Below are 20,647 nucleotides of genomic sequence, written 5' to 3' on the forward strand. Positions count from 1 at the left end.
TCGGCTCACTGCAACCTCCACCTCCTTGGTTCAAGCAATTCTCCTGCCTCGGCCTCCTGAGTAGCTGGGACTACAGCTGCCCGCCCCCACCCCTGGCTAATTGGATGTTTATTTTAAACAACATAGACATCTAACAGCTGGGCGTGGTCTAGGTGGGAGGGTTAGGCCTCAGGGTCTCCCTGAGATGGCAGGAAGGCTGGGGCTGGGACTCGAGCTGCAGGTGGGCTGGAGGCCTCAGCTCTTCCATGGGGCCTCCCCACAGGGCTGACCCAGAGCCAGTCCAGAGAGCAAAGCGCCAGGCGTGCTGACTCTGGGACCCGGCGGCCACTTGGCCATTCCTGCCATATCCTGGTTAGTGACAGAAGGGACTCGGGGTCGGAGCAACACCAGGGCCACAGGCAGGTCCTGCCGGTCAGAGGACCCAGGCTTCCAGGTCAGCTGAGCCTGGATTTCTCCAGGGCTGATGGAGTCACCAGGCCCTCCTGCCGTCCAGGGCCGGGAAGGGTCTCACCCCCTCCGCCTGGCACACCATTGGGGCGTCTCTGGTGTGTAAAGGGGCTGGACGGGGCGTGGGGCCCTGGAGGGGTGTGGGAAAGGAGTCTCCACCCCCAGCCATCCCCGCCTCCGACGGCACTGGTCCTTTAGGGAGGGGCGCCCTTCGCTCGCTGGCGCTTCCCCGAGGTTCCCTCGCAGTGGGGGCCGAGCTGTCGCTGGAGGCGGGGCAGGGCGGGGCGGGGCGGGGGGCGGTGAGGTAATTTCCGCGATCGGCGTCAGTGCCCGGGGCAGAATCGAAACTGAGAGCTCCTGGGCAGGCTCGGCAGGGCAGGCAGCTCCAGGAGGGTGAGCGCAGGCATCCTAGGGCAGAGGGGCGCGGGCACGGGGGCCCAGGGGCAGCTCCAGGAGGGTGAGCGCAGGGGTCCCAGGACGGAGGGGCGGGGACACGGGCGTCTAGGGGCAGCTCCAGGAGGGTGAGCACAGGGGTCCCAGGGCGGAGGGGCGGGGGCACAGGGGCCCGGGGCGGCTCCAGGAGGGTGAGCGCAGGGGTCCCAGGGCGGGGGCGCGGGGTACGGGGGTCCAGGGGCAGCTCCAGGAGGGTGAGCACGGGGTCCCAGGGTGGCGGGGCCGGGGGCGCAGGGGTCCGGGAGGGCGAGTGCAGCCGGGGGTGCGGGGTCCCAGGAGCCGCAGACCCAGCCCGGGACAGTGCAGCCCGCCCGGGACCGGCGTGCTCCACAGCAAGCCCCAGCCCTGTGGTCTGTGCACCCACTGGGAGCGCAGGATTTTGGGGTCTCAGCTCCTGTCCTTTTTGGACGGCAGACTCGGATGTTTTCTCAGAGGGGTCCCCGGGGAGTGCTGGGTTCTCATACTCAAGTCTGCCTCCAGTCTGTTGCTTTTAAACTTCCTCCTCTTGTTGCATCTCAGCTGCAGTGGGGACCCAGGGACCCATCTCTTCCTGACACCCTGAGCTCTGGTGAGCACTGCACCCTCCTCTCCCTGAGGCCCCTCCCCAGGTGCAGATGTCGGGACCTCTTTTCCTGGGGCCAGTGGTCACTTAACAGAAAAGGAGGTTCTGTGTCCTTAGAAGAGTCAGGAGCCTGAGGCCCTGGGGTGCACAGGACCCCCGGCTGGGGGAGAGGGGTGCGACCTCCTGGGGGCGGCACTGTGCCAAGGGCTCTGCCCCCTCCAGGGCTCCACAAGCAGCCACCTTGGCTCCTTCTAGGCGGGGCCTGAGACCCTTCAGGAGGGAGGGTCTGGCTGTGTCCGGGTCAGTGAGCCCTGACTCCCTGACAGGACACAGCTGCTGCCAAGGCCTCAGCCTCAGGGTGGGCAGAGCCCCAGCTCCTTGCTTGGTGGAGGGGCCATGCTTCTCAGCTGGGCGTGGAGCAGATGTCCCCCAGCCTCAGTCTCAGTCTCACCTGCTCCTTCTGTCGCAGGCTTCGAACCGTGGCCAACAGTCCTAGTGGACCACGTGGACCCGTGAGCTCAGGAGCCTCGGACGCTGTCCCGGAGAGCCAAGCTGGTGTTCGAGGTGGCGCCTCCAGGGTCCAGCCTGCTGCCCAACAGCCCCGCGGCCACCAGGGGGCCGTCCCTGGCCCGGCTGTGTGCCCTGGTGGACCTGTGTCTGGGCTGCTCCCGCTGCACCCAGCGGCTCAATGAAAGCACCTACGTCCTCCGCAGGGTGGAGCATGACTGCTCCCACGAGATCCTGCTGGCCCGCTTCAAGCAGGCCACCAAAAGCAAGGTCTGGCGCATGGTGGGCTGCCGGCCCACCTTCCCAAGGCCCTTGTGCTACCAAGTCTGTCGCTACTATAGCCCTGGGCTCGGCTGCCGGCGCCACCGAAACCGGTGCACCTTTGCCCGCAGTCGCGAGGAAGCCCTGGTCTGGACCTTTGAGCGTCAGCACAACCTCCAGCGCCTGTGGCTGAAGGCAGAGGTGCAGGGCGGTGGGGCCCAGGGAGGGGCAGGCCGGGCGGCTGATGCCATCCTCACAGAGTTTGGCGGCCGCTTCGAGCTGCTCTGCTCCCTCTGCTTCAGGCGCTGCCCCCCACGTGTCTGTCGCGTGGACCCCCAGGGGCAGTGCCCTGAGCACGGAGCCTGCCCCTCCCTCCTGGCCCATGTGAGCGCTGAGGGCCGCCGCAAGCAACAGTTTGTGACGGTGAGGCCACAGCCCCGGGCTGGCCAGCCTCCTGCCTACTGCAGGTTTGTGGGGCGCGGGCAGCCATGCTGGCGTGGGGAGTCCCGCTGCCAGTTCGCACACAGCGCCGTGGAGATGGCTGTGTGGGAGGCCGAGCAGCTGGGTGGTCTCCAGCGGGGGGACCTGCTCACACCCCCTGCCCCTGATGGCGACGGGCGCACGGTCCCCCTCGGCCAGCCCCCTGGGGCCCAGCTGTACTGCCCGGCCTGCTTGGTCACCTGCCACTCTCAGGAGGCCTTCGAGAACCACTGCGCATCCTCGGAACACGCACAGATGGTGGCCTTTGACCAGGCCGTGCCCTGGGAGCACCGTTCCCCACCCCCGGGACTCTCCAAGTTCGAGCTCTGCCCAAAGTAAGGATGCCCGGGGCAGGAGCTTGGGGTGGGGCATGAGCCCACTGTAGGCAGAGCCAGAGGCTCCCAGGTTCAGTGGACGGTGGCCTCCCTGCCACCTGCTGGGGGCTGAAACCACGGTGGCCTCTGAGGACCTGGATAAGGGAGGCTCATGTTTGGGAACTGCTTGAGCCAGGCCTTGTCCCGGAGCACAGGAGTGGGTGGGACGAATAAAGCCCCTGCTCCCTGCAGAGGCCAGCATTGGGCTGAGGGGGTCCCGGCCTTTGAACTCAGCACGGTGGCTGTGCCTCCGTGTAGCCCTGCCGACCTCCCTGTCCCCCAGGCCTGACCTCTGTGAGTATGGCGACGCCTGCACCAAGGCGCACTCAGCACAGGAGCTGCAGGAGTGGATCCAGCGCAGGCGGGCTGTGGAGCTGCGGGGGCAGGCGGCCTGGCAGGATGGGCTGGTGCCCTACCAGGAGCGGCTGCTGGCCGAGTACCAGCGCAGCAGCAGTGAGGTCCTTGTGGTAAGTGGGCCCTGGCAGTGGGTGGGGTGAGGTCCAGGCCTCCTGCTGAAGGCTAGACTTCCACACAGCTGACAGAGACCCTTGATGGAGTGCGTGTCACCTGCAACCAGCCCCTGATGTATCAGGCCCAGGAGAGGAAGACCCAGTACAGCTGGACGTTTGCCGTCCACTCTGAGGTGAGCAGAGAGCAGCTTCGACTGGGCGGAGGGAGCCCTGGGGAAGTGGTGACCTCAGCCTGGGCAGACGTCGAGAGTCTAGGTCATGGAGCTAATACCAAGGCACCACCACTTAGCGCCTGCGTGACCTGCGGCAGGTCCCTTAGCCTCTCTGCCTCAGTCTCCTCACCTACAGACAGGGGGCCCGGGAGAGTCCTGCCCTGGTAGGGTTACTCTGTAGAGTAGACGGGTTAAAACAAGGATTTGGCCAGGTGCCGAGGCTCATGCCTGTAATCCCAGTACTTTAAGAGGCCAAGGCAGGTGGATCACTTGAGGTCGGGAGTTTGAGACCAGCCTGGCCAATATGGCAAAACTCCGTCTCTACTAAAAATCCAAAAAAAAAAAAAAAAAAAAGAAAAAAAAAATTATCCTGGTATTTGGATTATCTACTAAAAATCCAAAAAATAAAAATAAAATAAAGTAGGCCGGGCGCGGTGGCTCAAGCCTGTAATCCCAGCACTTTGGGAGGCCGAGACGGGCGGATCGCGAGGTCAGGAGATCGAGACCATCCTGGCTAACACGGTGAAACCCCGTCTCTACTAAAAAATACAAAAAACTAGCCGGGCGAGGTGGCGGGCGCCTGTAGTCCCAGCTACTCGGGAGGCTGAGGCAGGAGAATGGCGTAAACCTGGGAGGCGGAGCTTGCAGTGAGCTGAGATTCGGCCACTGCACTCCAGCCCAGGCGACAGAGCAAGACTCCGTCTCAAAAAAATAAATAAATAAATAAATAAATAAATAAATAAATAAATAAATAAAAATAAAATAAAGTAAACCCATCATGGTGGTGGGTTCCTGTAATCCCATCTACTCAGGAGACTGAGGCAGAAGAATCACTTGAACCCGGGAGGCGGAGGTTGTAGTGAGTTGAGATCATGCCTTTGCACTCCAGCCTGGCGACAAGAGCGAAACTCCGTCTCAAAAACAAAAACAAAAACAAGGATTCACCAGGGTCTGGCACCTGGGGAGTGGGTGGTGAGGCCTCAAGCTGCCCACATTGCCCCACGGAACATCCACAAGGGCCCCAGGAAGGTTCAGTGACCCCCATTTAGCACAGGAGGAAACTGAGGTTGACAGAGGCCGGGTGACCTGCTTGCGTTCCATCCAGGAAGTGACAGGGCCGGGACCTGAACCCTGCATTTGGGCTACACTGGCCAGGCTGCATCTCGGGAGGGTCGGGGGGAGTCCTGGGCCCTCCTCACTGTCCGGCCTCCTCTCCAGGAACCCCTGCTACATGTGGCCCTGCTGAAGCAGGAGCCTGGAGCCAACTTCTCCCTGGTGGCTCCCGGCCTCCCGTCGGGCCGGCTCTACGCACGGGGTGAGCGCTTCCGTTTGCCCAGCTCCGCTGCCGACTTCCAGGTCGGAGTGAGTGTGCAGGCCGCCTCCTTTGGCACCTTTGAGCAATGGGTGGTCTTCGACTTTGGCCGCCGGCCGGTGCTGCTGCGGAAGCTGGGGCTGCAGCTGGGCCAGGGGCGTCACCCAGAACCCTACAGCAGTCTGGCGCTCGGCCACCCTGAGGAGATGGAGCGCTGGCACACTGGCAACCGCCACGTGGTGCCTGCCGTGGAGCGGACGGCCGAGCAGACAGCCCTGATGGCCAAGTACAAGGACCCTGCCCTGGCCCTAGAGTTCAACCGCAGCGGCCTGGCCTCGGGCCCCATCTTACCAACAAACTATCGGCAGAGGATGCACCAGTTTCTCTATGAGGAGGAGACAGCTCAGCAGCAGCTGGTGGCCAAGTGAGCTGGGGGGCAACGGGAGCGGCTGAGGGTAGCAGGAGCAGCTGGGGCAACGGGAGCGGCTGAGGGTAGCGGGAGCAGCTGGGGGAACGGGAGCGGCTGGGGCAACAGGAGTGGATGGGGGCGTGGACTTGGCAGTGGGGCTGGCAGCTGTGGCCCCATGACCTGACCCAGGCCATCCTGCCAGGCTGACCCTGCGGGGCCCGGTGTTCCTGAAGACGGCATTGCAGACGCCAGCGCTGAACATGCTCTTCGCGCCTCCGGGAGCACTGTACGCAGAGGTCCCCGTCCCCCCGTCCCTGATGCCAGACACAGACCAGGGCTTCCTGCTGGGCCGGGCGGTCAGCACAGCCCTGGTGGCCCCCGTCCCCGCACCCAACAATGCAGTGTTCGAGGTGCGGCTGGAGAAGCGGGCCAGCTCGGAGCAGGTGCTGTGGCTGCTGCTTCCCGCCCGCTGCTGCTTGGCCCTGGGGCTGCAGCCTGAGGCCCGCCTGGTCCTGGAGGTGCAGTTCCAGATTGACCCGATGACCTTCCGCCTCTGGCACCAGGCAGTGGACACGCTGCCTGAGGAGCAGCTGGTGGTGCCTGACTTGCCCACCTGCGCCCTGCCCAGACCTTGGTCTGTCCCACCCTTGCGGCGTGGCAACCGCAAGCAGGAGCTGGCCGTGGCGCTCATCGCGGGCTGGGGCCCTGGGGATGGGAAGCGTGTCCCCCCACTGCTCATCTATGGCCCCTTTGGCACCGGCAAGACCTACACGCTGGCCATGGCCTCCCTCGAGGTCATCCGGAGGCCTCAAGCCAAGGTGCTCATCTGCACACACACCAACAGGTAAGCCCGAGCCTGGCCTGCCCCCCCTCACCTGACGCCCAGCCCAAGCCGACACTGGGCAGGCAGTCAGCCCCTAAGCATGCTGCAGTCCTCTGGTTCTGCAGGGACCTTCCCTGTAGCCGACCAGCCTTGGACTTTGGCTTTATCAGACCCAGCTCAGGGCACGCAGGGTGGCCAAGTCTGCTGTCAGGTGAGGAGCTGGGTGCCTCTGCCGGGGCCCTGGCCCAAAGAGAGAGTCACGGGGAAGGCTGCAGCATGGTCCACCCAGCAGTTCCTGGAGATGAATCTTGTTTTTGGTTTTTATAGAAACAGATTTTTGTCCTAACCACAAAGTTCCCCTTTGGTTTATGTGGTTTCCTCGGGTCCCTGCCACCACCAGCTGCCCAGACCGGGGCCTCCCCATCCCTGCACAGTGGGGAGTGGGAGGAAGAGCCTGGGACAGTGGCCATACGTCCCGGGCTGATTTCTGGATTAGGGGTTCTGGGGGCCTGGGAGGCAGGTGTCTGCAGTGTCAGAGGGGCTGCTGGGCTCGCCCAGGTGTTACCCAAAGCCCTCCGTGGCCTCTTGCCCCTCGGACTCCTGAGAGTCCACACCAGCATTTGCTGCTCACCTCTGACAGCCAGACAAGGGCTGTGCTCAGGGGCAGCTCGGCTGGGCACACAGTAGGTGCTTTAGCGGACAGCACTGAGGCCCCAGCAAGAAGCCCATGAACTCCTCCCCCTCACACAGTGCTGCCGACATCTACATCCGGGAGTATTTCCACAGCCACGTCAGCGGCGGCCACCCCGAGGCCACTCCTCTCCGTGTGATGTACACGGACCGGCCACCGAGCCACACGGACCCGGTCACACTGCAATACTGTTGCCTGACCGACGACCACCAGGCTTTCCGCCCGCCCACGTGGGCAGAGCTGGCACGGCACCGGGTGGTGGTCACCACCACCTCCCAGGCCCGCGAGCTCAGGGTGCCGGTCGGCTTCTTCTCCCACATTCTCATCGACGAGGCGGCCCAGATGCTGGAGTGTGAGGCCCTCACCCCGCTGGCCTACGCCTCGCGCGACACCCGCCTCGTGCTGGCAGGCGACCACATGCAGGTCACGCCCCGGCTCTTCAGTGTTGCCAGGGCCCGGGCGGCCGAGCACACGCTGCTGCACCGCCTCTTCCTGTACTACCAGCAGGAGACGCACGAGGTGGCACGGCAGAGCCGCCTGGTCTTCCATGAGAACTACCGCTGCACGGAGGCCATCGTCAGCTTCGTCTCCCGGCACTTCTACGTGGCCAAGGGCAACCCCATTCACGCCAGGGGCAAGGTTCCGCCCCACCCCCGGCACTACCCACTCATGTTCTGCCACGTGGCGGGCAGCCCAGACCGGGACATATCTACGACGTCCTGGCTGAATCTGGCTGAGATTGCCCAGGCCGTCGAGAAGGTGCAGGAGGCCTACAACACCTGGCCCAGCTGCTGGGGTGTCCGTGAGCAGAGGCACATCTGCGTCGTGTCCCACGGTGCTCAGGTGAGCCCGGCCAGCCCCCGACGGCACCCCTGCTGCGGGAGGGGAGGCTGCCGGCTGACGGACGAGCCCGCTGCCTCAGTGACGCCATCCGTAAGAGGGGCCGCAGTATTTGCCTCCCAGGGCTGATGTGGGGCTCGGCCCCGGAGGTGTCTGGAGCTTGGTGGGGGTGCCGTTTCCTGGTCGGGGGTGGCGGAGTCCTCACTGCGTCTGGCGCTCATCCCCGGCCCTGCTTCGTCTTCAGGTCAGTGCGCTGAGGCAGGAGCTGAGGAGGCGGGACCTAGGCCAGGTGTCTGTGGGCAGTTTTGAGATCCTGCCAGGTGGGTGACCAGCGGGGCCGAGTGCTGCCAGCTGCCCCAGGATGCCCCGGGTGGCTCGGCCCACTCAGCCTGGCATTGGCGGGCGTGGGGTCGGTCCCACCGTCCGGCGTGCCCAGCCTGACCGCGTGCCCTCTGCAGGGCGGCAGTTCCGGGTGGTGGTGCTCAGCACGGTGCACACCCGCCAGAGCCTGCTCAGCCCCGGGGCACCGGCCCCCGAGTTCTTCACCGACGCCCGCGTGCTCAACACCGTCCTGACCCGCGCCCAGTCCCAGCTGGTGGTGGTGGGGGACGCCGTGGCCCTCTGCTCCTTCGGGGCCTGTGGCAAGCTCTGGGAGAGCTTCATCCGCGAGTGCGTGGAACGGCACAGCGTCTGCCCCGAGGGCCTGTCCATGGAGCAGGTGGAGCAGGGCGTGGCGCAGAGACGGCGCTGGCTCCCCCGAGGCACGCGAGCTGGGGCCGCGGGGAACTGGGAGGCTGCCCCGGAGCCAGCAGGGGACCCGGCCGAGGAACCAGCGACTGTGGTGACGGCCACAGTGAACGCAGAGCCGGGAGATGAGGCTCTGAGCCCAGCCTCCGGTGACATCACGGCAACCACAGCGCAGACGGAGGCTGCGGCAGCGCCAGCAGGAGACGCAGTGAAGGAGGACGCGGCGCCCGGGGCCTGGGCGGTGGGAGCGGCCGCTGCGGCAGGCCTGGAGTCCACGGAGCCCGAGGACGCGGAGGCTGACTTCTGGCCGTGGGACGGGGAGCTCAACGCTGACGACGCCATCCTGCGCGAGCTGCTGGATGAGAGCCAGAAGGTGATGGTGACCGTCGGGGAGGACGGGCTGCTGGACACCGTCGCCAGGCCAGAGTCCCCGCGGCAGGCCCGGCTGTACGAGAACCTGCCCCCGCCTGCGCTGCGGAAGCTGCTGCGTGCGGAGCCAGGGCGGTACCGTCACTGCACCTTCGTGCAGGAGACCTTTGAGCGGGCGTCCGCCATCCCGCTGGACGACGCCTCCTCGGGCCCCATCCAGGTCAGGGGCCGCCTGGACTGTGGGATGGCCTTCACCGGGGATGAGGTGCTGGTGCAGCTCCTTTCGGGAGACAGGGCCCCCGAGGGGCGGCTTCGGGGCCGCGTGCTGGGCGTGCTGAAGAGGCGGCGGCAGGAGCTGGCGTTTGTGTGTCGCATGGACAGGTGGGACCCGCGCATCATGGTCCCCATCAACGGCTCCGTGACCAAGATCTTTGTGGCCGAGCTGAAGGACCCATCGCGGGTCCCCGTCTACGGCCTCCGGAAGGGCCGGCTGCAGCGTGTGGGGTTTGAGAGGCTCACGGCGGAGGCGCGGCACAGCCGGCTCTTCTGGGTCCACATTGTCCTGTGGCGGCCAGGCTTCTACTACCCGCTGGGCATCGTCCGGGAGGTGCTGCCTGAGGCCAGCACCTGGGAGCAGGGCCTCCGCATCCTTGGCCTGGAGTACAGCTTGAGGGTGCCCCCGTCGGACTTGGCTGCCATCACCAAGGCACTGCAGAAATACCAAACGGAGCTTGGCCGGGTTGCCGGCCGCCGAGAGGACTGCCGCGCCTTCCTGACCTTCACTGTGGACCCCCAGGGCGCCTGCAACCTCGATGATGCCCTCAGTGTCCGAGACCTGGGTCCCCGGTGCGAGGTGGCTGTGCACATCACTGATGTTGCCAGCTTCGTGCCCAGGGACGGGGTGCTGGACGTGGAGGCCCGAAGGCAGGGTGCTGCGTTCTATGCCCCTGGCCGGGAACCAGTGCCCATGCTGCCTGCCAGCCTCTGCCAGGACATCCTCAGCCTCCTGCCGGGCCGGGACCGCCTGGCCATCTCCCTGTTCCTCACCATGGAGAAAGCCAGTGGCCAGCTGAAGAGCCTGCACTTTGCACCCTCCGTGGTCCGCTCTGACCGCCAGCTGTCCTACGAGGAGGCAGAGCAGGTGATCAGGCAGCACCCGGGTGCCGGCCGTGAGCTGCCAGCCCACCTGGACTCTGTGGACGCCTGCGTCGTGGCCGCGTGCTACTTCTCTCGGCTGCTGCGCCGGCACCGCCTGCAGTCCGACTGCTTCTACGAGCAGCCGGACGAGGACAGCACCCTGGGCTTCCGGGCGGCCCACATCATGGTGAAGGAGTACATGATTCAGTTTAACAGGCTCGTGGCAGAGTTCCTTGTGGGCAGCGAACGCACACGGACGGTCACGCCTCTGCGGTGGCAGCCAGCACCCCACAGCCAGCAGCTCAAGGCCCTGTGTGAGAAGCATGGGGAGCGGGTGCCCCTGTCACTGCACCTCAGCCACCACCTGCGTGGCGGTGGGGGCAGCGCCCCCAACACACAGCTGCACCTCCTGGCCTCCCTCTGGAAGCAGGTCCAGTTTGCCGCCCGCACTCAGGACTATGAGCAGATGGTGGATTTAGTCACCACGGACGACATGCACCCGTTCCTGGCTCCTGCAGGCCGCGACCTCCGCAAGGCCTTGGAGCGCTCGGCGTTCGGCCGCTGCACCTGGGGCCACCGGCAGCAGGGTGGTCACTACTCGCTGCAGGTGGAATGGTACACATGGGCCACCTCGCCCATCCGCAGGTACCTGGACGTGGTGTTGCAGCGGCAGATCCTGCTGGCACTGGGCCATGGGGGCTCCACCTACTCTGCCAGGGACATTGATGGGCTCTGCCAGGGCTTCAGCCTCCAGCATGCACTTGCCCAGAGCTATCAGCGGCGGGCGCAGAGCCTGCACCTGGCCGTGCAGCTCAAGGCCCAGCCTCTGGACAAGCTGGGCTTCGTGGTGGATGTGGAGGCAGGCTCCCGCTGCTTCCGGCTGCAATTCCCCAGCAACCGGGAGACGCTGCCCGACCCCTGCCCCGTCCCCTACAGCTCCCTGCAGCTGGCCGAGCACCCCCGCGCCCTGGCAGGCCGGCCGGGCATGCAGCTCCTGTGGCGGCGCCGTGTCTACTCAGTGCAGGGATCCGGCCCGCCCTTGCCACTGCCTGGCACTGTGCTGGACCCACACACCTGGGCCGTGGAGACGGCTCTGTGGAAGCAGCTGCTGGTGCTGGTGGAGCTGCAGCGCTGGCCGGAGGCGGCTGCTCTCATCCAGGAGAAGGGTGAGGCGTCCCCACGGCGGGGGCTGGTGCAGATGCAGCGGAGCCGCTGTGGCCATTTCCTGGAGGTGGCCCGGGAGCTGGGCAGTGGGGACACCCTGCAGGTGCAGCTCGGCGCCAGCCTGCAGCACGGCTTCCTGGTACCGAGCCCTCAGCTCTGGACTGTGGCACCCGGCTTCAGCCTCTGCCTAGAGCACGTGGAGCGGCCTGGAGACTGCTTCCTGGGCCACGTGTACCAGGCCCCGCGGGACCGCTATCGCGACGTGGATGAGTACGCCTGTGTGTGGGAGCCATTCTGCGCTCTGGAGTCGGCCACTGGTGCAGTTGCCGAGAATGACGCTGTCACACTTCAGCACCTGAGTGTTTCCTGGGATGTGTCACGGATGCCGCAGGGGCAGCTGCAGGGCACCTTCCGCCTGGAGGCCGCCTTCCTCGAGGAGAACTGTGTCGACATCAACCTCAGTTGCTGCTACCTCTGCATCCGGCTCGAGGGGCTGCCGGCTCCCACGGCCAGCCCACGCCCCGGGCCCGGCAGCCTCGGCCCTGGCCTGAGTGTCGACCCCGGCACATACACCTGGGTGGCGCATGGGCAGACGGAGGACTGGGACCAGGAGCGCCGGGCAGACCGGCAGGAGGCTCCCAGACAGGTGCACCTCTTCATCCACCACATGGGCATGGAGAAGGTTCCAGAAGAGGTGCTGAGGCCGGGCACCCTGTTCACCGTTGAGCTGCTGCCCAAGCAGCTTCCTGATCTGTGAGTGGCTTCCACCAACGGAGGCTGGGCTGGGGGACCACCCCTGGCTCCTCCCTTCTGGGAGGGGGGTGCCTCGTGGGGCAGCAGTCCCTTTCCTGGGAGTCCTGTTGGTTTTCCAGTGTCTGCCTTCACCCCCAGCCGCAAGGAGGAAGCCGTGCGTGGGCTAGAGGAGGCGTCCCCGCTGGTCACCAGCATCGCACTGGGCCGGCCTGTCCCGCAGCCCCTCTGCAGAGGTAGGTCTGCTCCACCCCTCCAGCTTCCCCTCTGACCCCCAACCCCACCCTGCGTGAGTGCTCAGGGAGGCCGCCCGGCTCTCAGTGATCCCCAGCAGGTTCCTGGAGCGGCAGACCTATGACATCCCCGGAGGCCGCCACAAGCTGAACCCCAGCCAGAACAGGGCGGTCAGGGAGGCTCTGGAGAAGCCTCTCACAGTCATCCAGGGCCCGCCAGGTAGGGCCCACGCAGGGGGAGTGCCTTGGGCTGCCTTGGGCCACAGGGACCCCGGGGCTGGGCCACAATCTCCTGTTCTCCGGCTGCAGGTACAGGGAAGACAATCGTGGGCCTCCACATCATATTCTGGTTTCATAAATCAAACCAGGAGCAGGTGCAGCCCGGAGGCTCCCCCCATGGGGAGACGCAGCTGGGGGGTCCCTGCATCTTGTACTGCGGCCCCTCCAACAAGTCGGTGGATGTCCTGGCAGGTGTGCCGGGGTCGGCGGTGGGGGTCTCTGGGGTGCTGGCACGTGGGGCTAGACTCACGTCCCCCCACTGCCCTCAGAACTGCTCCTGAGAAGGATGGAGCTGAGGCCCCTCCGGGTGTACAGCGAGCAGGCCGAGGCCAGCGAGTTCCCAGTGCCGCGCCCGGGCAGCAGGAAGCTGCTCAGGAGGAACCCCCGGGAGGGGAGGCCGAACCAGAGCCTCAGGTGTGCCCGCTGTCTTTGGGGCTTGGGCCGGGTGGGGCCGAGCTGTCCCGCCAGCCCTGTGTAGGTGGGTCTCACTGAACTCTGCCCCCGGGATGGGCCTGCGTGGACAGGGCTCACTGTGTTCTGCCCGCCAGGAGCATCACCCTGCACCATCGGATCCGGCAGGCCCCCAACCCGTACTCGTCGGAAATCAAGGCCTTTGACACCCGGCTGCAGAGTGGGGAGCTTTTCTCCAGGGAGGACCTGGTCTTGTAAGTGGCAGGGGCCCGGGGGTGGAGCTGCCTGCAGCGTGGGGGCCCTGGGGTGACAGGCAGTGTCCCTGTCAGGTACAAGAAGGTCTTGTGGGAGGCTCGGAAGTTCGAGCTGGACCGGCACGAGGTCATCCTCTGCACCTGCTCCTGTGCAGCCTCCGCCAGCCTCAAAACCCTGGATGTGAGGCAGATCCTTGTTGATGAGGCAGGCATGGCCACAGAACCTGAAACCCTCATCCCCCTGGTGCGGTTCCCACAGGCCGAGAAGGTTGGTGGGGCGGGGTGTGTGGGTAGCACGGGCAGGCGTCCCTGGCACAGCCTCGCACCTGAGGCACCCTGTGTGTGCAGACGTGGGCGTTGTGTGGGGCTGGGGTCCTTCTGGGTCTAGCAGTGTCAGGGCCAGGCCTGCCTGTTCCTCTAGGTGGTTCTTCTTGGAGACCACAAGCAGCTGCGGCCTGTGGTCAAGAACGAGTGGCTGCAAAACCTGGGTCTGGACCGGTCTCTGTTTGAGCGGTACCACGAGGACGCACACATGCTGGACACTCAGTACCGCATGGTGAGCCCGCCCCGCTCAGCCCCCAGCCCACCTGCAGCCCCTGGGCGGCCACAGCCCCAGGTGGCAGCTCCGGCACCTCTGACCAGTGCACATCCTTGCCTGCAGCACGAGGGCATCTGTGCCTTCCCCTCAGTGGCATTCTACAAGAGCAGGCTGAAGACGTGGCAGGGCCTGAAGAGGCTGCCCAGTGTCCTGGGCCACGCTGGCAAGGAGAGCTGCCCTGTCATCTTTGGCTACGTGCAGGGCCACGAACAGAGCCTGCTGGTGTCCACGGATGAAGGGAATGAGAACTCCAAGGCCAACCTGGAGGAGGTGGCTGAGGTGGTGAGTGTCTGGTGCCTGGAGGTCAGGGAGGGCCTCCTGGAGGAGGGCAGGAGAGGCACCAGGGTCCGCTCCACCTGCCCCCTCGGCCCCTCAGGTCCGTATCACCAAGCAGCTGACCCTGGGGAGGACCATAGAGCCCCAGGACGTCGCCGTCCTCACTCCCTACAACGCGCAGGCCTCTGAGATCAGCAAGGCCCTTCGGCGAGAGGGCATCACTGGGGTGGCCGTGTCCTCCATCACCAAGAGCCAGGGTGAGGCTGGGGGCTCATGGGTGGGGCCGGGAGGGTGGGCGAAGTGGCCGCAGGGCCTCACCTTCCATCTTGCAGGGAGCGAGTGGCGCTATGTGCTGGTGAGCACCGTCCGCACCTGTGCCAAGAGTGACCTGGACCAGCGGCCCACCAAGAGCTGGCTCAAGAAGTTTCTGGGCTTCGTTGTGGACCCCAACCAAGTGAACGTGGCTGTCACGCGGGCCCAGGAGGGGCTCTGCCTGATCGGTGAGGGCAGGGCTGGGCTCTTCCTGGTGGGAACACAGGTGGGGCCAGGGCTGGGCTGGAGAGCCGCCCGACTCCGCCTGACTCCTGCCTGACCCTGACCCCTCCCGCCTGACCCTGACCCCTCCCACCTGACCCTGACCCCTCCCACCTGACCCTGCCTCCTCCCGCCTGACCCTGCCTCCTCCCGCCTGACCCTGACCCCTCCTGCCTGACTCTGACTCCTCCCGCCTGACTCTGACTCCTCCCACCTGACCCTGACTGACTCCGACCTGACCCTGATCCCTCCCACCTGACCCTGACCCTCCCCCTGACCTGACTCCTCCCACCTGACCCTGACCCCTCCCGCCTGACCCTGATCCCTCCTGACCCGACCCCTCCCCGCCTGACCCTGACCCCTCCCACCTGACCCCTGACCCGATCCCTCCCACCTGACCCTGACATCTCTCACCTGACCCTGACTCTCCACCTGACCCTGACCCTCCCACCTGACCCTGCTCCCACCTGACCCCCTCCCTGACCCTGATCCCTCCCACCTGACCCTGACTCCTCCTGACCTCCCCCTGACCCCTGACCCTCCCACCTGACCCTGACTCCTCCCACCTGACCCTGACATCTCTCACCTGACCCTGACTCCTCCCACCTGACCCTGACCCCTCCCGCCTGACCCTGATCCCTCCCACCTGACCCTGACATCTCTCACCTGACCCTGACTCCTCCCACCTGACCCTGACTCCTCCCACCTGACCCTGACCCCTCCCGCCTGACCCTGATCCCTCCCACTGACCCTGACCCCTCCCACCTGACCCTGACCCCTCCCACCTGACCCTGACTCCTCCCACCTGACCCTGATCCCTCCCACCTGACCCTGACATCTCTCACCTGACCCTGATCCCTCCCACCTGACCCTGACCCCTCCCGCCTGACCCTGACCCCTCCCACCTGACCCTGATCCCTCCCACCTGACCCTGATCCCTCCCACCTGACCCTGACCCCTCCCGCCTGACCCTGACCCCTCCCACCTGACCCTGATCCCTCCCACCTGACCCTGATCCTCCCACCTGACCCTGACATCCTCCCACCTGACCCTGATCCTCCCACCTCCCTGACCTGACCCTGACCCTGACCCTGACCTCACCTGACCCTGACTCCTCCCACCTGACCCTGACTCCCTCCCATAACTGACCCTGATCCCTCCCACCTGACCCTGATCCCTCCCCTGACCCTGACCCTGACCCCCTCCCCACCTGACCCTGACTCCTCCCACCTGACCCTGACCCCTCCCACCTGACCCTGACTCCTCCCACCTGACCCTGATCCCTCCCGCCTGACCCTGACTCCTCTCCCACCTGACCCTGACTCCTCCCACCTGACCCTGACTCCTCCCCTGACCCTGACCCCTCCCACCTGACCCTGATCCCTCCCACCTGACCCTGATCCCTCCCACCTGACCCTGATCCCTCCCACCTGACCCTGACCCTGATCCCTCCCACCTGACCGTGACATCTCTCACCTGACCCTGACTCCTCCCACCTGACCCTGACTCCTCCCCCACCTGACCCTGACCCCTGCCTGACCCTGATCCCTCCCGCCTGACCCTGACCCCTCCCACCTGACCCTGACCCCTCCCACCTGACCCTGACTCCTCCCACCTGACCCTGATCCCCTCCCACCTGACCCTGACTCCCACCTGACCCCTGACCTGACCCTGACTCCCCTGACCTGACCCCTCCCACCTGACCCTGACTCCTCCTCCCACCTGACCCTGACCCCTCCCACCTGACCCTGATCCCTCTCACCTGACCCTGATCCCTCCCTCCCTGACCCTGACTCCTCTGGCCTGACCCTGACTCCTCCCACCTGACCCTGACCCCTCCCACCTGACCCCTCTCACCTGACCCTCCCTCCCCCTGACCCTCCCACCTGACCCTGATCCCTCCCACCTGACCCTGACCCTCCCTGACCCTGACCTCCCACCTGACCCTGACCCTCCCACCTGACCCTGACCCTCACCTGACCCTGACCCCTGACCCTGACTCCCACCTGACCCTGATCCCCTCCCCCTGACCTGATCCCTCCCACCTGACCCTGACATCTCCCACCTGACCCTGACCCCCCCCTGACCCTGACCCCTCCCACCTGACCCCCTCCCCCCCTGACCCTGATCCCCCCACCTGACCCTGACCCTGACCTGACCCTCCCACCTGACCCTGACCCCTCCCACCTGACCCTGATCCCTCCCCCTGACCCTGATCCCTCCCACCTGATCCCCTCCCCTGACCCTGACCCTCCCCCTGACCCTGATCCCTCCCCCTGACCCTGATCCTCCCACCTGACCCTGACCTCCCACCTGACCCTGATCCCTCCCCCTGACCCTGATCCCTCCCACCTGACCCTGACCCCCCCCTGACCCTGATCCTCCCACCTGACCCTGACTCCCTCCCACCTGACCCTGATCCCTCCCACCTGACCCTGACTCCTCCCACCTGACCCTGATCCTCCCACCTGACCCTGACTCCTCCACCTGACCCTGACCCTCCCACCTGACCCTGACCCTCCCACCTGACCCTGATCCCTCCCCCCCTGATCCCTCCCCCCCCTGACCCCCTCCCACCTGACCCTGACTCCTCCCACCTGACCCTGATCCCTCCCCTGACCCTGATCCCTCCCCCTGACCCTTGCCCCACCTGACCCTGATCCCTCCCACCTGACCCTGATCCCTCCCACCTGACCCTGACCCTCCCGACCTGACCCTGACTCCTCCCACCTGACCCTGATCCCTCCCCCTGACCCTGACCCTGACCCCCCCCCGCCTGACCCTGATCCCTCCCCTGACCCTGACTCCTCCCACCTGACCCCCTGACCCTGACTCCTCCCACCTGACCCTGACCTGACCCCTCCCACCTGACCCTGACTCCTCCCACCTGACCCTGACCCCTCCCACCTGACCCTGATCCCTCCCACCTGACCCCCTCCCACCTGACCCTGACCCTCCCACCTGACCCTGATCCCACCTGACCCCCTGACCCTGATCCCTCCCACCTGACCCTGACCCCTCCCACCTGACCCTGATCCCTCCCACCTGACCCTGATCCCTCCCACCTGACCCTGACCCCTCCCACCTGACCCTGATCCCTTCCCACCTGACCCTGATCCCTTCCCTCCCACCTGACCCTGACCCCCTCCCCCTGACCCTCCCACCTGACCCTGACCCACCTGACCCTGACCTGACCCTGACCCCTCCCACCTGACCCTGACCCCTCTGACCCTGACCTCCCACCTGACCCTGATCCCTCCCACCTGACCCTGACCCTGATCCCTCCCACCTGACCCTGACCCCTCCCACCTGACCCTGACCCTCACCACCTGACCCTGATCCCCTGACTCCTCACCTGACCCCTGACCCCTCCCACCTGACCCTGACCCCTCTCCACCTGACCCTGATCCCTCCCGCCTGATCCCTCCCCCTGATCCCTCCCACCTGACCCTGACATCTCTCACCTGACCCTGACCCCTCCCGCCTGACCCTGACCCCTCCCCCACCTGATCCCTCCCACCTGACCCTGACATCTCTCACCTGACCCTGACCCTCCCACCTGACCCTGACCCCCTCCCTGACCTGACCCTCCCGCCTGACCCTGATCCCTCCCACCTGACCTGACCCTGACCCTCCTGACCCTGACTCCTCCCACCTGACCCTGACCCCTCCCACCGGACTCTGACTCCTCCCACCTGACCCTGACCCCTCCCGCCTGACCCTGATCCCTCCCGCCTGACCCTGATCCCTCCCACCTGACCCTGACATCTTTCACCTGACCCTGACTCCTCCCACCTGACCCTGATCCCTCCCACCTGACCCTGATCCCTCCCACCTGACCCTGATCCCTCCCACCTGACCCTGACATCTCTCACCTGACCCTGACTGACTCCCGCCTGACTCCCACCCTCATAGGAGACCACCTTCTCCTGCGCTGCTGCCCCCTCTGGCGTAGCCTCCTGGACTTCTGTGAGGCTCAGCAGAGCCTCGTGCCTGCCGGCCAGGTGCGCGTCTGCAGGAGGCCAACTATGCCTTCCTGAAGAGCCCTCCCCACCCGCAAGCTGCCAGGACTGGGAGGGCAAGTCCAGGGCCCCCCAACCTCCACCACCGCCCTCCACCATCAGCCTGCCTGGGCCAGCCTGCCTCCTGGCCTCGGGCTCTCCCTGGGGCGGGAAGTGGGCAGACTTGGAGGAGGAGGAACGGCGAGGGCCGGTCCCCACACCCCTGCTTCTCCTGGGCATCTGGGGACAAGGACACCTCTCAGGGTGGCCAAAAGGGGCTTCTTTGGGACCAGCGCACGGTAGTTCTGCTGTCCCTGGGAAGTCTCAGAACCAGGAAGGAAACCCTATGAGGCTGCCCTTTGACCTTTCGATGCCACCTGTGATTACTCTGGATGGCGTCTGTGGAGTTCAGGTTTATTCTGTATTTAAATGAACTCAAAGCCAGCATCCTGCCGGGCGTGGAAGCTCATGCCCGTAATCCAGCACTTTGGGAAGCCAAGGCGGGGGGATAACCTGAGGTCAGGAGTTCGAGACCAGCCTGGCCAACATGGTGAAACCCTGTCTCCACTAAAAATACAAAATTAGCTGGGCGTGGTGGCGTGCACCTGTAATCCCAGCTACTTGGGAGGCTGAGGCATGAGAATCGCTTGAATCCAGGAGGCAGAGGTTGCAGCGATCGCACCACTGCCCTCCAGCCTGGGTGACAGAGCAAGACCCTGTCTCAAAAAAAAAAACAAAAAACCAGCATCTGTTACTGGAACAGAGACCTCAGCCTAAGCTCAGGACAAGGAGGCCCCCTAGCAGAGGGGCCTTTTTCCCACCACCACCACCTGTGTCCTTCAGGGGCTGCTGACGGCAGCCCAAAGCCAGGGCCACCCCGCCCCACCCTGCCCTCTGAAATGTGAAAAGCCTGCAGTCTTCCCGAGGGCTGCGCGGTGGGCTCGGGGGGGCCGGGGGGGCCGGGGCAATGCTTCCACCCTGGACTCCGCGTTCCGTTCCGGGACAGCCTGCTCAGCTGCATCTGTTTCTCGAGCGCTGCCGCCTCAGGGCAGCTCTGCCCCTCCTGCTGCCTCCAGTCCTGAGGGAGGGGCTTGCCCCACCTTCTACATTCCAATTTTTATATCATTGAATTATGTGATTAGATATTAATTTAATGATAAAACCACTCTGAAAGCTCTTCTCACTCCTGGGTGTTTTGAGGTCGGCTGGGGGGCAAAAGTGGATGGCTACTGTGCTGGGGACGCGGCCGTGGAGGCCGTCGAGGGCCCACTGCAGAGTGCTGGGTGCAGGGGCGTGGGGAGGGCGGCAACCCCCCCTGCAGGGCTGGTGGCTTGGGCTGCCTGTGTCAGGAGGGGAGAGCCGGTGCCTGGTGTGGTGAGGACAGGCCACAGCTCCGGAGCTGCTCTGGTGTCACCAGACTGGCCAAGTCCAAAGTCCCTGAGGCCACCAGCCCTGACTGTCCTGTTGGTCCCACTTTTGAAGCTGCTCCCCAGGACCCCCTGGCCGCTGTGAGCTGGGGTCCCTCCGCTCCTGGCCCATTCGTGGCTGCATCCACAGGTGCTCCCGTGGTCTCCCAGAGCCAGCTCGGGGGTCAGATGGTCGTGGGGGCTATGGTCACTGTGGGAAAAGAGGTTCTGGGCGTCCGTGGAGGGAGGGGCACAGCATGGAGTCTCCAGGACAGTGGCCTCCTTGGTGTGCTGGATGGGCCCTGCCTTGAAGACCACATCTATTCTTGGGCCGTCATGAAATAGACAGTAGTTTGCAATAGCTTGAGAAGTGCCTGCAGAGAGGATGAGAAGGCACCTCTAGCAAAGGGGACTTGGGGACCTCACCAGCCTGCAGCCAGGGAAGGCTTCTCGGAGGAAGGGGCAGCTGTGGTCCTAAAGGTGAGCGGTGGGGGGAAGCAGAGGCTGGACGCCTAGCAAAAGCAGCTGATCTTGGAGGAGAGAGGGAGCTCGGGGCTGGGACAGCCCTTGAGGAACAAACGGTGGGCGGGGCATGGAGGGGCACAGCTGAGCTGCTCACAGCCAGAGATCACTGCCTCCTCGGGGGT

The 20,647-nt window shown here is 65.5% G+C and overlaps 1 protein-coding gene and 2 long non-coding RNA genes across 8 annotated transcripts; 1 reads left to right on the forward strand and 2 right to left on the reverse strand.

Moving 5' to 3' along the window:
- Positions 1-782: 782 nt before the first annotated feature.
- Positions 783-19,777, forward strand: HELZ2 (helicase with zinc finger 2). Of its 6 annotated transcripts, none has more exons than XM_050746448.1 (21): positions 783-840; positions 1,420-1,468; positions 1,932-3,045; positions 3,368-3,551; positions 3,620-3,727; positions 4,985-5,502; positions 5,690-6,331; positions 7,061-7,844; positions 8,086-8,161; positions 8,300-12,011; positions 12,150-12,244; positions 12,330-12,461; positions 12,551-12,712; positions 12,790-12,934; positions 13,069-13,185; positions 13,261-13,453; positions 13,607-13,741; positions 13,847-14,065; positions 14,160-14,316; positions 14,392-14,559; positions 18,509-19,777. In XM_050746448.1, exons 3-21 carry the CDS (start codon positions 2,249-2,251, stop codon positions 18,631-18,633), a joined length of 8,469 nt encoding a protein of 2,822 aa, XP_050602405.1. In that variant the 5' UTR covers positions 783-840; positions 1,420-1,468; positions 1,932-2,248; the 3' UTR covers positions 18,634-19,777. The 6 variants fall into 6 exon arrangements, with proteins under 6 accessions (XP_050602405.1, XP_050602411.1, XP_050602409.1 ...); XM_050746452.1 differs by lacking the exon at positions 783-840 and adding an exon at positions 890-904; XM_050746453.1 differs by lacking the exon at positions 783-840 and adding an exon at positions 954-968.
- On the reverse strand, positions 14,790-15,410 carry LOC126929826 (uncharacterized). Its single transcript, XR_007717285.1, has 3 exons — positions 15,379-15,410; positions 14,974-15,007; positions 14,790-14,813 (listed from the first exon to the last, which is right to left on the reverse strand). It is a non-coding gene; the product is annotated as an uncharacterized LOC126929826 (long non-coding RNA).
- On the reverse strand, positions 18,114-18,458 carry LOC126929827 (uncharacterized). The gene is made up of 3 exons (XR_007717286.1): positions 18,409-18,458; positions 18,349-18,368; positions 18,114-18,133 (listed from the first exon to the last, which is right to left on the reverse strand). It is a non-coding gene; the product is annotated as an uncharacterized LOC126929827 (long non-coding RNA).
- Positions 19,778-20,647: the final 870 nt, after the last annotated feature.

This window comes from Macaca thibetana, chromosome 10 (genome assembly GCF_024542745.1).
Source record: "Macaca thibetana thibetana isolate TM-01 chromosome 10, ASM2454274v1, whole genome shotgun sequence".
NCBI lineage: Eukaryota > Metazoa > Chordata > Mammalia > Primates > Cercopithecidae > Macaca > Macaca thibetana.

Bases quoted from the DNA above. Each gene is read 5' to 3' on its own strand.
- HELZ2 (XM_050746448.1), top strand. From the start codon at position 2,249: ATGGTGGGCTGCCGGCCCACCTTCCCAAGGCCCTTGTGCTACCAAGTC. The intron at 12,713-12,789 runs GTGTGCCGGGGT...CACTGCCCTCAG, and splicing joins GTCGGTGGATGTCCTGGCAG to AACTGCTCCTGAGAAGGATG. The intron at 13,186-13,260 runs GTAAGTGGCAGG...TGTCCCTGTCAG, and splicing joins TCCAGGGAGGACCTGGTCTT to GTACAAGAAGGTCTTGTGGG.